The sequence below is a fragment of the Epinephelus lanceolatus genome, chromosome 12, assembly GCF_041903045.1.
Source record: "Epinephelus lanceolatus isolate andai-2023 chromosome 12, ASM4190304v1, whole genome shotgun sequence".
NCBI lineage: Eukaryota > Metazoa > Chordata > Actinopteri > Perciformes > Serranidae > Epinephelus > Epinephelus lanceolatus.
In genome coordinates, this window is record NC_135745.1 from 4,410,836 (window position 1) to 4,424,436 (window position 13,601).

The 13,601-nt window shown below is 39.5% G+C and overlaps 2 protein-coding genes across 5 annotated transcripts in view; one reads left to right on the top strand and one right to left on the bottom strand.

Annotated features, from left to right (window-relative positions):
- The window catches only part of LOC117272438 (disks large-associated protein 1-like), a 231,903-nt gene that overhangs the window by 64,481 nt on the left and 153,821 nt on the right, over positions 1-13,601 (top strand). For all 4 annotated transcript variants that reach the window (XM_033651367.2, XM_033651369.2, XM_033651370.2 and 1 more), the window contains exon 2: positions 2,399-2,487. The gene's annotated coding sequence lies outside the window, so the exon portion shown is untranslated. The remainder of the gene's footprint in view (positions 1-2,398; positions 2,488-13,601) is intronic.
- LOC144465062 (uncharacterized) overlaps positions 3,509-13,601 on the bottom strand; it is a 226,475-nt gene continuing 216,382 nt past the window's right edge. Inside the window, exon 3 of the mRNA XM_078172885.1 lies at positions 3,509-3,719. Within this exon, the coding sequence (XP_078029011.1) occupies positions 3,524-3,719 (196 nt within the window). The 3' untranslated portion in view covers positions 3,509-3,523. The remainder of the gene's footprint in view (positions 3,720-13,601) is intronic.

The window sequence follows — 13,601 nt, forward strand, 5'->3', positions numbered from 1 at the left end:
ACATTCATACAGTGGTGGCCGAAGCTACCGTACAAGGTGCCACCTGCTACTCAATTTTTTACACACTCACACACTGATCGAACTTCAGGGTTCAGTATCTTGCCCAAATATATTTCAGCATGTGGGTTGTTGGTTATGCACAAATTACTGACTCATGATAAGGCAGGATAAGTACAGATTTGGGTGCATTACTTTTCATAGAAGATGTGCAAACAGTTTATGACAGCCTGCAGTCAATGCACACTTCTTTCTGCATGGTGATACATTGTGCCATGTAGTTCTATTATATTGGAAAGAAGGCAGACATATCTTAGGCTGATATCCCCAACATTGGCAACTCACACCAAAACCATCTAGACTGAATAATAATAGAACTATTAATATAATAATCAATAGAACTATAGAACTACAGGTAAGAGGAGAAATATGCATGCATTTTTTATTCTGGAGTGAAGTGTTCCTTTATGTGCTAAAAAATTACACAAAATGCAGACCCTTGAAGTATTGCTTGGAATATTTCAGATTTTAGAACAAGTGATGTCAAGCAAGAGCAACTCTTGTGCAGAGAGTGAGACTTGTGAGACTTGTGTTTGCCCCACAAATCCCCACAATCTGCAGTACAATGAATGCACAAAGGCCAAGAAGGATAAAATCACTATCCTAACCTCACCGAATCACTGTTCTTGTCCAGCGACAGCTCAGACATCCATAACATAATCATGATCAAAATATTGATCCAAATAATGGTAATTATCATTTTGGGCATAATCGTGTAACAGACAATGTTACTCTGTTGTTTCCTGGACGGTAGAGGGGGGTGATATATCAGTTATACTCAATGTATCGCAGCTTGTTCCATGTTGTATGTATAAAATGATTACATTGAGAATGTCAAGTATATAAGTGGTCAAGCTGTTTTTTTAAGCCACCAGCATGAGACTCGCTTCGGCATTTTGGTTCTTTCATTCTCTCCTGTGGCTCTCTCCCTCTCACAGACACACTCACACATAAAGAGAGACTCACAAACATGATGCGTCACACACTCCTCCACCCATCCAGATCACTTTCCTCTGAGCAATAGTGTGAGCAGGCATAGCGTGTGTCTTGTCTACAAGGTTCTGGACTGCTACTATATTTAGTTGCATTTTGTGACCATGGAGCACCATTTCAACTTACAAAATCATTAATATATGGACTGGAGAGCTGTTAGTATATTTCCAATTTGTAGTACATTAATCTCTTTACATTAAAGGGCGCTGTGGTAATGCTTTAACTTAATGAGATTAATGATAGTATGAGCAGAGGAAGCATGTGTTTTTTTTTAATCTGCAGGGCTCCAGACTGCGACTATATGGTTGCATTTTGTGACCATGGGGCACCAGTGCGACTTGCAAATCTTTTAATATATGAACTGCAGAGCTATTAGTGGGTTTCCAGCTCACAGTGATTAAATCCTCATGTTTAACTGGGCCGTGGTAACGGTTTAACTTTGTACTGTTGACCAGAAGCTTCAAGTTCACAGCAAAAACATCAACACTTCCGGCCTGAGCTGAGTCGAGTGCATTGAAATTAAAGCATCAGTGTTAGCAATACTTTATTTAGCTTTCTTTTTAACAGTCATTTATTTACCTTTTTTTTATGACAGTAGCTACTTTATTTTTGGGGAGGCAGTAGCTCAGTCCATAGGGACATGGGTTGGGAACCAGAGGGTCGTCTGTTCAAGTCCCCGTCCGGACCAAAATATGGAGCATGGACTGGTAGCTGGAGAGGTGCCAGTTCACCTCCTGGGCACTGCCGAGGTGCCCCTGAGCAAGGCACCGAACCCCCCAACCGCTTGGAGCGCCTGTCATGGGCAGTCCACTCTGACATCTCTCCACTTAGTGCATGTATAGGTCCAGTTTGTGCATGTGTGTGTCTTTCGGACCTGTGTGTAATTGACAACAGAGTGAAAAATTGAATTTCCCCTCGGGGATTAATCAAGTCTATAAAATTAAAAATTTAACTTTCTTGTAACTTTGTTTAATTTAATAATTTTGTATTTTAGATCATAGATTCCCAACTGGCCGAGCCATGGGGTCCAATGCCATTTTTCCTTAGTCATTAGATCAAGATCCACAAAGTTGAATATATTAACTGTCATGCTTGCATGTCTTCAAGCTAGTAGCTAGTAGTAGAAACAGAGCAGCTAACGTTGCTGTAGCGTGAAGGTGTGGGATGCCAGACCAAGCAGTTACATCCTGTTTTATTTGGTGACAACATTGTTTCGATATATCAATCCGGTTATGTGGATTGTTACACTCCTGGTAACTTTGGTAGTAACTGAATGTCTGTTTGTGTGTGTTTGTGTGTGTGTGTGTGTGTGTGTGTGTGTGCGCGCACACATTGTGTCTTTTCCTAGATAACTGGAGTTAATGTGAGACCAGTTATACAGAGATGTCAATCCCTTCCAGTTAGCGACACCTCTACAATGATGGGGATATAAAGGAGGTGAGTGTGCATGAACTCTGTTTAACTACATTTTATTTCATTTAACATTAGTCCCATTTGATTCCATCTAGAAACCAGAAAAAAAACCCACTACTCTCAGTTTTTCATATTTTCTCCTTTATCACATTTGATAGGTATAGAGCAGTACAGGTTTAAAAGCACATGCACCTTAAGCCAACAAAATATGAATTTCGACACAGCAAACTCTGTGATACAGAGATAAATGCCATCTTATGTCACTTAACAAGTACTTCTTCAGATCAGGAGAAGGAAGCAAATTTGTGATTCATTTGGACAAGTCTCTTGGCTTTCCCATAGATGCCATACGTGAATACTAAGTCTAAGCAAAGCACTGATTGATGAATACACAGATGGATTGCACAGATTTTATGGCTGCTAAACCTTACAAATAAGACAAAGAGAAACTGTGTCATTCTCAGACACCCACTAAGGGTGAAATGCATTCCTAACTGCCCTGCTAAGAAAACCCCTGTGCTTTTGCAGTTACTTAAATGAGGTAATATGCAAACATATAGCACAACATTGTGACATTATTAACGTCTTTCGGAAATAGTTTACAGTTCATAGACTGTGGAATAATAAATAGTTTGCAGCCTTTTTATTTTAAAAGTTAACTGCATTAATTAATGAATTAATTCATATGAAAGCATCTTAGTCTCGTGCCTGTATTACAATAACAAAATAAGAGGAAGGTGGCATGCTCCAGTGTGTTGTTTTAACGTCTACAGCAGAGGAGAGCAGCCTCTCTGCTGCACCGTCAAGCTCCTGAGCAGGCTGGGTAGGTGTTTTAAGTTGGTGAATGCTGCATTGCATGTTGGTCAGCCGGTGTCATTTATCGACACTACGCTGATTGCTGCTCTGCTCCGTTGATAATAATAATAACAACACAATAATTACAAGAAGAAGAAGAAGAATTAATTTTATTTATAGAGTGCTTTTCATGGTATTCAAAGACACTTTACATTAGTTAAAAACAATCATAAAATAGAATAGAATAAAATACAAACAACATTATTCACACATTAAAAGACATTTTGAAATTATGAGTTTTGATGAGTGATTTGAAACAGGAGAGGTTGGTGCAGTCTCGAATGTGTTTGGAGAGAGTGCTCCAGAGGGAGGGAGCAGCTATGGAGAAGGGTCTGTCACCCCAGGTCCAGTGCTTGGTCCTGAGTGGTGGAGTCAGGAGGTTGGCATCAGAGGAGCAGAGGCTGCGGGAAGGAGTGTGGCAGTGGAGCAGGTCAGTGAGGTAATGTTATGTTAGTTGCAATGTTAGTCTCCGGGTGGTGTCTTAGAAAGTATTCACAATATACTTCACCTTCATCTTACAAATGTGATTATATAGACATTAAATTCAAACAAGCTTGCAACTGCTGGTTTTGGTGAAAATGAGTTACAAGTGAACTTTCTTGTGTCCATGCTGTAGACTATCCGGGTGCCTGTCTTTGTCTGCATCGCAGTGCATCTAAGAATCGATTATTTTGGTTTATTGGCATCCCATCAAATAAGTCTGTGCATTTTGGTGGAGTCAGATGACAGTAATCATAGATCTATACATCCTAGAATACCAGGTACTGTATTGGCTTGAATATAAGACAATATTTGTTTCTCAATATTACTTTTGAAAAGTGGGGGTCACCTTATATTCAAGGACTAGACATTTTATGTGTTGACAAGATCAGAAATTGTTTTTGAATGCGGGGCTAAAATTAGGGCCAACACAGTAATAGCCACCTGCCACCAAATTTTATTTCAGGTTTTAATGAATATCAGTACAATGCCCAGTGATAGAGAGAAACAAAATCACTACTCTGTGATAATATCTCAGAGAATGGCTGCAAAATTGACATATGCTGGACATCCTTGACAGTACATCAGATAGCTGAAATGTAACCATGCACCATGTAGGCACTATTGGACCAAACCCTTTTGGCTAACTGTCTATTAATGCAGAAATGCTGTAAAAATAACCCTAAGACATGCAGTCTGAAGTAATCAGTCTACCATAGTTTGTGAGGAACATGACAGGAGAAAATAGGTGTTAAAGATATGATTCACGCTTGTTTCACAGTCAGCTGGTCGTTTTGGTCCCCACCTCCTTCACACATCCCACCACTGAGCTGTTCCATTCTATCTGTCTGTACATTGTAGGCTTCACAGGCATGTACAAACCCAGGATTTAATTTCTGAGTGAAAGAGAGCAGCTCTGCAGCTCTGTGCAGAAGGGAAGCAGGTACTGAGATAGAAAGAGAGACACAGGGAGAAGCAGGTTAAGCCCACGCTCTTCTCTTCTCTTCTCAACCCTGCTCTAAAAGCTGAGTTGAATCATAACAGTCAGTGGGCGAAAAGAAAGAGAAAAAAAAATCCTTTCCACGCAGATTCTGACGTACATCTCTAGTCGATTGGGGGTCGTATGGATGGGAGAAGGGGGGGGGGGGGGCTGTTGATAGCCTGCAGCGGTGCTTAGTCTGTCCCTCTCTCCATGGGATTTTAATGGCTGTTTTGTCAATTCATAAAATCGATCCAGCTGGATGAAATCCTCACGACTTTCCTCAGTACAGATATAGAGTTCAGTCAACACTTTCGTCAAGAAATGATCTGTTTATGCCAAGTTATAGCAAATTGCTCTACAGTAAGATTTGGCAGTCAAGGTCTCTACGTAAGCCCTGAGAGGCAAGTGAACGAAAAAAAGGTGATTCACTTTCTAAGTCTGGTCCAAATTATTGTCTCTCTGTGTGCATGACTTAAGAACAGGTTAAAAAAATGTTTTGTCAAGATATCTTACTAAGTTTCGTTCAGTTCCTTAATCTGCAAAACAGGTGGGAAAAAACTTTGCCAGGTAAACAAAACGGTCGTTTTTCCAAAAAAAAAAAAAAAAAAGGTCATCTCTGAAAGCAGGTGGAAAATAAGGCAGGTCAAAAACGATGTTTTGATTGATTGATTTAGTTTTTGGCAGGATACATTTTAAAGTGTTTTGTTGTTGTAATACTTGTTTCGGCCACAAGAGGCTGAAGTGCACCACTACCCCATGTTTTAAATAGGACTTAAGCATTCATGTTTTCCTCCAGGTGAGTTTTAATTTCTCCATGCTCCCTAAACACAAGGTGCATTTAAGTTAGCAAATTATGTGACATTACTGTCATGTCTTGTTTTTTGCCTCTAAATGTGTGAAAGAATGTGACTTACAAAAAATTCTCCACAAAGAATTCTCTACTAAATCATATCTAACCACCTAATCAGTTTGAGAGTCCTTGACATGAAAAGGTTTAAGAACAAATTATCTAAGTTCCAATGGTTCAACTGTCAACTAAAGGACTGATTTAGGACAAGCATCACACTGTAATTACAATATTTAATAAACAGCATCCAGTTCTGTATTGTAAGTATGAATAATAATCATATTAAGTTAAAGGAACAGTGTGTAGGTTTTAGTGACATCTAGTGGTAAGGTTGGAGATTGCAACCAACTCAATACCCCTCCCTTTCCAAGTGTGCTGAAGACTACAGTGGCCTTCAGGTACTGTAAAACTCAAAGGTCCAGTGTCTGGTTTGTCCGTTTTGGGCTACTGTAGAAACATGGTGATGCAACATGGCGGATTTTGTGGAAAATGGCCCATTCCCTGTATAGATATGAATTGATCATTCTAAGCTAACAGAAATACGATTCTTACAGTCAGGCGATCATACACTAATGAAAATGTAATTATACATGTTCTATTTCTCTGAATCCTACACACTGCTCCTTAAATTATCAAAAGCAAAATGTATCCAAAGTGCTTATTCTGTTAAGAAATGATTAAAGATTAACTTTGCCTTTAACAAGGATCCAAATATCTCACATCCAAGGGTTTTTCTGTTTTCTTTTTGCCTCCAACTGGAGGCATTATGTTTTTGAGTTGTCTGTCTGTCCGTATGTCCTTCAAATCTTTGTGAACATGATATCTCAAGAATGCCATAAGGAAATTCCTTCACATTTGGCATAAATGTCCCCTTGGGTTCAACAATAAACTGATTAGTTTTGGTGGTCAAAGATCGAGGTCACTGTGACCTTGTTTCTCTCATTCCTGTAAATTTGATATCTCAAGAATACCTTTAGAGAATTTCTTAAAATTTGGCACAAATGTTCACTTGGACTCAATGATGAACTAATTAGATGTTGGTGGTCAAAGGTCAAGGTCACTGTGACCTTGCATCTGTCTCATTCTCGTAAATACAATATCTCAAGAACACCTTAGGGAAATGTCTTTAATTTTGACACAAACGTCCACATGTACTGAATAATAAACTGAGTAGAATTTTGTGGTCCAGGGTCAAAGGTCAAGGTCAGTGTGACCTTACAAAATATGTTTTGGCCATAACTCAAGAATTCATGTGCTTAGTATGACAAAATGTCACACAAATGTCTAATAGGATAAAATAATGAAGTGATGACATTCTACATCCAAAAGTTCAAAGGTCAGCTTCACTGTAACGTCATAACTGATGACTGACATTTGGTCAGACACTCATCTTGAGTGCCAACCTTGAAACTGTGCTGATTGTGTCTCCTCTGTGTTGTGGGGAGGGAGATGTCTGTAAAGCATATATGTTTCCACAGACATGGAGGTAAGCAGTACAAGAAATTTTACAGGTATACAGCCGCGGGGTCGATAATTCTATTTATTTATTTATTTTTTTCATTGGTAAAACATCCCATCCAGAAAATGGAAAATGTCCCTTGTCCCTAACCCTTGTCATGACTAATGTCACAAAGACAGACATGCAGAAAGACAGACAGACTGAGGATAACATGATTTTTTTTGTGCTGTTTAGAACATGGGGTAGTCGTACACTTGGAACAACACTTGAAAAAATTATCTTCACATTAAATAAATGATCATGATAATAATAATAATAATAATAATAATAATCATCATCATCATCATCATTATTGTCATCATCAATAATAATAATAACATCATCAATGTTTTTCATCTGATCTTAAGTCATAAACACAGAAGAAAAAAACAATTTAGATCAGAAAATGAATTACCTGATTCATTTTTCTCACTTGCCTCTCAGGGCTTTCGTACTGTTCTCTGGGAGAGAGCTCTCAAATAGCCTAATCCAAGCAGCAAGAGGGACAAACTAATCCCCCAGCATTAACACTGTGTTTTTACAGTGTTCAAAGATACTGTAGCTGAAAACACACATACATACATGAACACTGAATTAAAGTAGTCAGTTGACATTTAATGGTAACACCATGGCATCCTGTGCAGCATGCCCAGGAACAACAGCTCTTCCCTAGAAAACTGGCTTTTTCTACGATATTATGTAGAGTCACTGATAATCTTTATACATGTGACATGAACAGGTAGTCAGCTAACTTAAAGGTGCTGTATGTAATGCTGGAGAAAGAAAGTTGACTGTACACAAATACACTTTGGGTTAGTAGTAGGACCGAACCACTAACCCAAAGCATCGGTATTTGATTCAGTAATCAGCTATGTTTCTTCAGACTTACAAACAGAACTTTTAAGTTGCGTTGACTTTAATTCCAGTAGCAAGGTGCACAGGAAACCAGTCTTCTCGCGCCCACTTACAGCAAACCTCTCTGTGATCAGCTGTCATAGTTTTCAATTCGAACTCACTTAAAGATATTAAATATCTCTGCAACTTAGAAAACAAGACCTTATAAATGGAAACAGGTGATGTCAAGGTTATTGTAATCACAACTTTCCCAGTACACAGTATGTTACAGTCTACATGTTATATGACAAAAACTGGGTTTGCTGTGGTCAAATGGTATTATCAGCATTGCAGTGCTGAGATGGAAAAACAGTATTGGATGCATTTCATCATTTGCCACATTAGGTATAAGATAAGTTAGTAGATAAAATTATTTCCCAAATTTCCATACAGTAAATAATTAATCTGCAAGCACTTAATTTTTCCCCTTTTTCCTTTACTTAAGTCCATTCAGGTACTTGTACTTTACTTGAGTATTTCCATTTTATTATTATTAAATATTGTACTGTTTACTTAAATCAGTGGTTTTCAAACATTTTGTGCCCATGGCACACCAAAGGGCAAGCCAAAATCTCAAATCACAACTTAATTTATATCTGTGCACAATAGCTTCTAGGATGTGTTGTATCACTCTTGTCATGGCATAAGTCAATAAAAATAAGATACAGGAGGCAGAGAGCTTTCATGATACTGTCCACTGACAGCTTTTTTCTCTTTTCTTTTGGTGGTAGGTCTTCGCTGGTGCTTTGTTATAATATGCTCTGCACAATAAAGCGGTCCATTGTCTCACTCACGGCTTTCTCCTTTTAAATGTTATCATCCCTCACACTGGCTCTTAATCAGGACTTTTGATGTGTCACACACTTACAATTCCCACGCATGAATAGCGACAAATAGGTTCCTTGTTTTTTAAAATAAATTAAATTGAATTGAATATTTTAGCTAGAGTTTGCCTCTTTATTAGGAAATTGATGTGCCCAACATACTGATACAGTCAATAAAAAAAATTATTCATAACTTTTTGTATAGGCCCCATTGAATATTGCAATAATAGGCTAATGTGTGGTTATCACAAAATCCCACATCATTTTAGAACCACTGACTTAAATGAAATATTTTGGGGGGAGGGGAATCCATCCATCTGTCTATACCATAGCTTGGATGGATTAGTGTGTTCCTCTTGTAACTTAAATGAACCTTTCACTTTTCCTCTCACGCCAGGTCAAAATTTCAACTTGTCCAATCCTTTAGGACCAAATCCTTACAAAACCAATGACAATATAAGTAGCTTTAGCAGTTGGCTTAAACCTTTTTTTTAATGTATACGAAGAGAAAATGGTACAGTATGTTTAATGTTGGATGTTAATCAAACTGTGATTTTGAAATGTCACTGGAATGACATCACCATCCATAATTTATGCAAAACTTTCCCAGTTCCTCCATTTCTGATGTGCATTGTGCTGTGGGAGAATGGTGTGTATCAGCAGCACATGCACAAAACATATTTAGTGTGCACGCTGTCAGGTTTGAGTGTACTTTATTTTGTCACTTTATCAGTGTTAGCACACCACATACGTAATTAGAATCAATGTTGTGCTAATGAACATTAGCATACTAACACACTCAACTAAAATGGTGAACATGGTAGACATTATACCTGTAAAACATCATCCTTACAGATTCACTAGTGTAGCTGTAGAGTCTTGAAAAGGCAAACAAAAGAAGCAAATTATTTTTGGACACAGAGTGGACCAAAAAAAGTCATCTTGTGGAGAGCTGGGTCACGGCTTAATTTTCAACTTGTCAGTTCTTCATGGAGTGAATTTCCCGCCAACCCACTGACCATTCATTTTGGGTAATCAGGGAAAATCCACATGATCCAATCTAGGTTTTTTGTCTGTGCAGCCCAAATTTGTGATTTCAGTCCTGGTTTTATGTCCCTGCTGTTACATTTAATGCAGCTAAGGCCAGATAAATACTTGTTCTCGCTATGCTTTTGTGAAGACAACCAGCTGCACCATGAACAGAATTGTTCATATACTTGCCAATTAGTCCGGGAGCCATGGGGTTGAACCTTGTTTTGTTGGGTGCAATTTTTTTCTTTGCTGTTTCTTGTAGCTTGGGGGTACCTCTTCAAAAAACAAGAGGGTGCTCGGTGATATCCTTGGGCATTTTCAGATATTAACCCCTTCATGCCCCAAATCACACAAAAATAGAGATTTATGATATTGTATGCTGAAAACATAAATTAAATGCATCAAATTTACATTCTTTAATGTTTTTTCATACATGGGGTGATGGAAAATGTATTGCATTCCAAATGATTAGTATTAACCCTTTCAGGCCAGGCCTGTAAAACAACTTCTGTAGCAGGAGTCATTAGCTACGACACACAACTCAAATTTGCATTGTGTTGGATCATTTATTGATAATGGCAACAAAACATGAGCAACAGGAAAATGGGTGCAGCCCCCCCCCCCCACAACATTTATCTAACTAAATCAAACAAATGCATCCTCACCCAGTGTGTATGCACCCACACTACTAAAACAGTATGGAAAAACACATAACTAACATAACTTCGATAGTACACACTCAGTGGTGTAAAGGACTAATCTCGCAGATGTGTTACATATTAGTCTTGAGCATCCTACTCTGAAACATGTACAGAACATTGTGCATGGCAAACCATGCACTTTACAGCTGCATTTCTTGGAGTTACAAGGAGTTTCACTCTTGCAGCCACAGCGCATCATCTTCAGGATGTAGTCTGGAACAAGTTTGACATCTTCTGGTAGGTGGATTGGGATCAGTGCCCTGTTATATGTGTCCTTTTTTCCATCCAAATTCCTCTGGGTTCATTGCAGGTGGCTGATTGTTATTGAGATTTCGCCACAGGTACGCTTGGAAGTGGGCCCTCTTTACATTTTCAGTGAACGCTTCCTTTGTCGGAGGTAGAGCAGCTAGATCTGGTGAAGACATATATCCTTCCCCATTCTTTTTTCCCCAGACAAGTAGCCTTGTGTGTGTCATGTCTGTGCTCTCCGTTATGCCATAACAGGCTGAGTTGAAGGCAGTGGCTTGGTCAAGGACTTGCTGGAATGGTGCATCCACATTACCAATAGCTGATAGATCGTAACCAGCTTTCAGGGCTTTGATGACAGAGCCTTTCTCCAAACCATAGTACAACGCTACAGTGTATGGCATGGGCTGGTAAAAGGTGTTTGACAATTTGTGTCTGTTTGGCCAGTGTTGACTTGATGTCCACTATTACTCTCTCCTTGCAGGGGGATTCCATGATGAGTGGTACATCCAGTCCTGCCTGATGGTAATGATGAAGAAGCAGGATAAACACATCTGTATCATCAGAAACCACTGTGATTTGATGGGCTTCTCCAGTACACCTCAGGACTTGTTGGACTATGATGGCGTCAGCTTCTTCCTGCTGATTTTCTAGGTCATATCTGGTCCGTCTGTCTTCCATCTTGATTGCTCAGTTCCTCACACAGTAATTTGTACAGCTGTTTCTTGTTGTCGATGGATGACAGGACAACTTTCTTGGCTGGTAGCTTAGTTGATAGGAGGAAATGATGCTTTTTGTTGATCACTGTCTCCCTGACATCTCTGGTGACGTGGCATCGACAGCAAGAAACAGCTGAACAAATTACTGTGTGAGGAACTGAGCAAAGACAGGCTATTCCATCTACAGAGCACTAACATACACAAGTTGGTGTTGACAGGTGACCCGTGTCCCCTCGAGATCAAGATGGAAGAGAGACAGACCAGATATGACCTAGAAAATCAGCAGGAAGAAGCTGACACCATCATCATCCAACAAATCCTGAGGTGTGCTGGAGAAGCCCATCAAATCACAGTGGTTTCTGATGATACAGATGTGTTTATCCTGCTTCTTCATCATTACCATCAGGCAGGACTGGATGTACCACTCATCATGGAATCCCCCTGCAAGGAGAGAGTAATAGTGGACATCAAGTCAACACTGGCCAAACAGACACAAATTGTCAAACACCTTTTACCAGCCCATGCCATATCTAGTACAGCGGATTAGCTCTCAAATTTTGAGGAATTGTGCACTTTTTGAAAAAGCATGAAATTTCTACCATAGTTAGTACATACCATAAGGTTTATTTTCAGATGTGGAGGGAAGTCAGATTTGACCTCTGGGGCCTGGGAGAGGTCAAATTCAAGATGGCCGCCAATAATATTCAAATATGCTTAACTTTGGAACCAAACACAATAGAAAAACATTTAAGGTGTCATTTCCAACTAAGTTTAGGGTGCCCATTCAGTTAGTGATACTTTTGAGATCAATGGAATTCAAGAAAATGCATTTAGGTCAAGGTCAAGGTAAAAATTTGCTTAAAAAAAACAAAACATTTTCCCCTCTTTTTTAATTTTTTTTTAATGAACCCCAAAACATATTTCAATTACCTTTTATTCTCATGTATTATTCAGTAATTAGTTATCATTTACTGGGATGTGTGGTTATTTTTTCCAGCTAAGCACACATCATTATCAGCAGATGGCCCTCTAGAGCATCAGTAGCTAATGCCAGTAGCGATGTAGTCAGTAGGCAACATGACAACAGTACGCACAAGTAACGAGACAGAGAACACTTCTGACATAAATATCCTACCAGGTAAACTGACTGACTATGTACAGACAATGGCCGCATTTCCCAGTTAAGAGCGATCTTAAGACTTAAGAGCACAGTTAAGAACGTCTTTGGTAAGAAGGGTCGCTAAGATACGAGTGTTTCCCAGATGCGTTCTTAATGCCCTTCTTAGGACCACTCTTAAGATCGCTCTATCACCCACCACTTAATCAGTGCATAAGTCACACACAGCGCTGCTACCTAACGCACTGATTCCCTGCTGCTCGTGTGTATGTGTGTTCTAATAATTCTAATGAAAAACTAAGACGATAAATATTTGTTAATGACCTATTTTCATGATGAAAACAAGACTACAACTAAATAGGATTTAGTCTTGGTAAGAGAATCATGAGGAAATGTATTATATTTAAACAAAAAAACACAGACACCTTGCTGAGGCTGGTGCCGTCTCCCACCACATCCAGGAAACTCCCCACTGCGTAAAAACACAGCGCAGCCAGGCATTGCACCTCCAGGCTGAGGGCGAAATTGCACCGGGTTGCCCTCCGGATGTGTGGAGACGCTAGTTGATGAGGCGTTGTATCTCGATACTTCATTTGGATAGCCCGGTCTGACAGCACGTCGAGTGGGTTGAAGTGCTGACACACAAATGCATTTACATACAGTTTGGCTTCGCATACGGCGGCGCTGTTGGTTAGCAGCGAGAATATGCTGTAAAGCAGCCATGGTATCTCACACGTGTGATGTGGCAACGCCTTTATATAGAGTAGCGGGTGGAGCGTCCTTTGATGAGGTTCCAGCTGAGCTCAGTTACACCTGTCAGTTGCCTGATATCTGCATGTCGCAGGTTTGGAGGGTGGATTTGTTTCTGTTGTGCCCTGACGCATTTTTTGGATGCGGTAAACTATCTCATGTGCATGCAGAAGTGGGATATGTCTGGACAAAT